Genomic DNA, 4,115 nt, shown 5'->3' with positions numbered 1-4,115 from the left:
TGGCGGGTCCGGGCTGGGGATTCGAACCTGCCACCTTAGGTGTACGTGGCTGGCGCCTTAGCCGGTTGAGCTACAGGCGCCGAGCCTTCTTCTTACTTTCAAGCCGACAAATAGTCCAGAGCTCCCAGAATACATGCAGCTAATGTGAAGGCCGGGCTTCCCCATTCTAACTGGTTTTGCCTGGAATTCCATCTTCGTTTCACAAATTTCTGAACTTAAATCTTCCTTCACTGGCCTTTAGTCTTTATTGGTAGTTAATTTGTCCTTTCACTCTTTTTTTCTTCTTACTTTAGAAAACATTTTTTTTGTACATTTATTTTTAAAACTTATGATTTTGTTAGTTTCTGGGTTAAGAAAAAACAAAAACACCACCATGAAAAGAGTTTAGAGCCCTCTTCCCATTCTCTGCTCCAAGGATCAGGAGAACACTTACACCAGTAATCCAAAATGGATTTATACACACATGCATGTGTGTGTGCGCGTGCACACACATTTATATTTATTTATTTATTTTGGTATTCAACTGTGCACTTATTTTTATTTTTATTTCAGGTTGATCAGGTTGATTTGAGAGTACAAAGAATTAGGTTACAATGTCTGTGTTTCTTAGGTATAGTCACTGTTGTAGCTGTGTCCCCCTCCCAGGAGGTGTGCCATATACGCCCACACTGTGCCCGTTAAGTGGGAGCCACCAATCTCCCTTCTGCCTTCCCCCTCCCCCCAGCTTGAATTGAATTGAGTTTTTCTCATGTGTGGGCTTCATGTTAGTATTGAGTACATTGGATACTTCCTTATCAAAATGGATTTCTATTTGATCTGTTATTCTATAACATTTTCCTACAATATCAACTACTCCCCAGTGAAATTTTGTAAAGATTAACATATCCTACCTCATGCATGACAGGTGAGGGGTGGCCTAAAAGAACTTTGGGGATAGAGAAACTCCATCCTGAGAGTAAATTAGATGCATGGGCCCTGGTCATAAACCTGCTGCTAACTGGTGTGTGACCTCTGTCACCTAGGTACACATCCCTGTCCCCTGCCCAGATGATCTCCAGACATGTCAACAGTTCTGATCCCTAGGGAATCAGTGCATAATCACTTGTGGGTATTTGAAAATTATGTCAAGTGATAACATGTCCCTTTTCCTCACAGAGTGAAGGCCGCACAGACTGAGTTAGGACAGCAGATCCTGGCTGACTTTGAAGAAGCATTTCCTTCCCAGGGTACCAAGGTATTATTTTGCATTTCCCTTCCAGTCTTTAGATCTTATCTCCATTCTTGCCAAATTCATATTCATGATAGTTGCTTTCTCATTTATCATCCAGAAGTGTTTTCTGGCAGCTGCAAATCCATTTGCTACAAGTTTAGGGTAATGAGACCATCCTTGACTTTATCCCAGAGCAGTGTCACTTTCTCATTGGTGTTCTTCTGGGGTCAGAAAGTGAGGATTTGCTGTGATTTAAGTTAGTATATGTCAAACCTTATATCTTGTCTATACTATAAATTCCTTTTTTCTCATAGCTGTGTTTTAAAAAAAAAAATCTTCAAGCCACAGGGTTTTTTAGGATTTTTATGTAACTTACTGGTTTCAGTTTGGTGAAAAGACAACTGGGAGGAGCATCCATGGGCTTATGTAACTTGCTGGGTGACAAGGCTAGGAGCCTCACTCTTAATGATCACAATCCCGTTCTTTGGAATTAATGCCCTTTAGCTCTCACTGTAGTGGAGCTGTTTATGTTGTGTCTGCACAGCCCACAGTATTTCGCTTATGAGCTATTGGTTGCCCTTCTCATGTAACAAGCTTTCCCTCACTTGGCTGTCACCATGCTTGGGTAACTACTTTTAGCTCTATCCTTCAAACTGTAGCAGATGTCATCTTAATGCTTTGCATGTGTCAGAGAGGGAAGAGCTTATACTCAGCAAAAGCTTTTTTCTCTATTATTTGAGCTATTTCAAGAGAAAGAATTATTCAAGGCAGAAATGTACTGAAGCACACAGGGGCAAGGAGCCTTCCATGCTGAACGTGGTGGGTGGAGATGAGGGATATACATTCATTTACTGAGCCAAGGAACATTTCCTGGATCTGCTCTATAATTCAATAACTGGAAATATCTTTATCATTTTTTGTGTGTGTACTCCCTAAAAGAAACTTAGGAAGTAAGTGGGTGTGGTTGGCCCAGTTTTTATAGATTACTTTCTGTAGGAAATCTGCTCCTGATTTTAATGTCCTCATATTTTATGGCTGTCTGTTAGTAATCAGATATTTATTTGTAAAGCTCTTTTCTTTGAGAACCTCATATTCCTTAGTCTTCTGATATAACTGCAGGGAGGGAGTAGATGTTGGGAAGCCATTATTCCTGCTTACTACTCGAGGAAAAACGAAGGTCAAAGAAGTTAAAAGGATTGTGAGGCTGTTCACTGATGGTGGGCACTGGACTCCTTTTAGGCCCCAGTCGGCTTTGCTAGACTGCCCTTCCCATTTTCAAGAAGTTTCAGAAAGATAGATGAAGCCCATCTTTATTATTTACAAGGAACTAACCGTGACCTACTTTATATCTTTTTTTTCCCAGATCCCACCAGGCAGATGAAGTTAAATGGTTTTCTTTGACAACATGCCTCCATTTCTCTGGCTTACTGACTTAGTGTTTCTCTCTCTCTCTCTTTTTTTTTTTTTTTTGAGTTTTCTTTTGTCCTTTTTAAAAGCTATGGACTTGTCTTAAAGGCCTTGTGTTACTATTTCTATTTCACAAATGGAAATCAAGATTTTTTAAAAAAAAAATTATCCAAGGTTACCTAATAAATCCTCTGTAAATGAAAAAATCTAAACCCTCTGTGACTTTTCCATCAGATCAAACCTTTTCATCCAGCAGTAAGAGCTGAGTAGTTAGTGTATTTAGCAGATACATTAACAGCCACTCAGCGCAAAACAAGTCACTGTTTTAACAATGTGGGTCTCAGGCAGCTTATGTAACACTTTGAAGCAGAGAAAGATAGATTTAGAAGGAATTGACCAAAACTAAAATGAAGATTTGGAAGAACCTTATTCATCATCTGGTTAAAGTCTATTGTTTTTTAGATGAGGTTGAGTAGCTGCACTAAAACTACATGGCTTTCTAACCAAGTCAATGGTAGAGAGTCCAAGTGTTCTTTGCACTGTAGTCCACTCAGCCAACCATGTTAACTCTGTGATTTGCTGTAAAGAAAGTTTCAGCAAAATTGACTTGCCTTTGGTAATAATAAAGAGCACCCCATCATGGTGTACCAGTAGTAACTGCACTGGTAACCTTCCACTGGTCTTTTCAGGTCAAGAGGCCTATACCACAATATTTTACCTTTGGCTGTCTGGGTGGTTGACTATTAGTGAAACAAGTCTGGTGTTTTGGGATCTGATTTTTTATTTTAAAGGCTACCACACAACTAAGCAGGTCACTACAAAACTTTTGAGGTAGATTATATTATGGTTCATTATTTCACTTCCAAGAAACACACTTGACAGCGTCCTTTCTGATTTACCTGTGCAAGTTTCAGCTCGCTTGGCCTATCGGTGTTGCTAGGAGGGTTTCATTTGTTTCTATCTGTGCAGATTTTACATTTCTTGATTTTTATGTATCTCAACACTTTTGTAATGACCCTCTTATAGCAGTTTAAGAACAAGAATCACGGAAGTTGGAATTAGGAAAAAGTGGCACAGGTGGAGTGAGACTGGTGTCCTTCTGGCTTGTGGGCCTCTTTGACAAAGTCTTCTGACATCACAGGCTGGTGTCATGCTGGCTTTATAGGTCTCTTTCAGTTTTGGTTTTCAAAAATAAAATTTCCTATGATCATTGTTGGCCCTGTTTTGCAAAATGTTTCATTGCTGATTCACAGGGTAGTTTTTGTATTGGCTACTGTGAGACAAGCTTAATGATTCCTTCATGAAAACAAGTAACTGGTATATCTCTGATATATCTACTCACAGTGAAAAGAATGAGTGTCAAGGGAGTGGCAATGACACTAACAATGTGAGAGAAACAAGAAGTAGCAACTGTCAGAGGCCAGGCACTTTAAAGGGAGCTGACTTTTGTTTGTTTTTTTGTTTGTTTTTTTTTTTTGAGACAGAGCCTCAAGCTGTC

General features: G+C 39.6%; 1 protein-coding gene across 1 annotated transcript in view; it reads left to right on the top strand.

Annotated features, from left to right (window-relative positions):
- Window positions 1-4,115, top strand: part of VPS53 (VPS53, GARP complex subunit) — a 135,342-nt gene that overhangs the window by 77,380 nt on the left and 53,847 nt on the right. Inside the window, exon 8 of the mRNA XM_023519263.1 lies at window positions 1,156-1,234. Coding sequence (XP_023375031.1) covers window positions 1,156-1,234 — 79 coding nt within the window. The remainder of the gene's footprint in view (window positions 1-1,155; window positions 1,235-4,115) is intronic.

Source organism: Otolemur garnettii, unplaced genomic scaffold, assembly GCF_000181295.1.
Source record: "Otolemur garnettii isolate 467f Iridium unplaced genomic scaffold, OtoGar3 scaffold00166, whole genome shotgun sequence".
Taxonomy (NCBI): Eukaryota; Metazoa; Chordata; class Mammalia; order Primates; family Galagidae; genus Otolemur; species Otolemur garnettii.
This window is presented reverse-complemented; position numbering and strand designations above follow the sequence as displayed.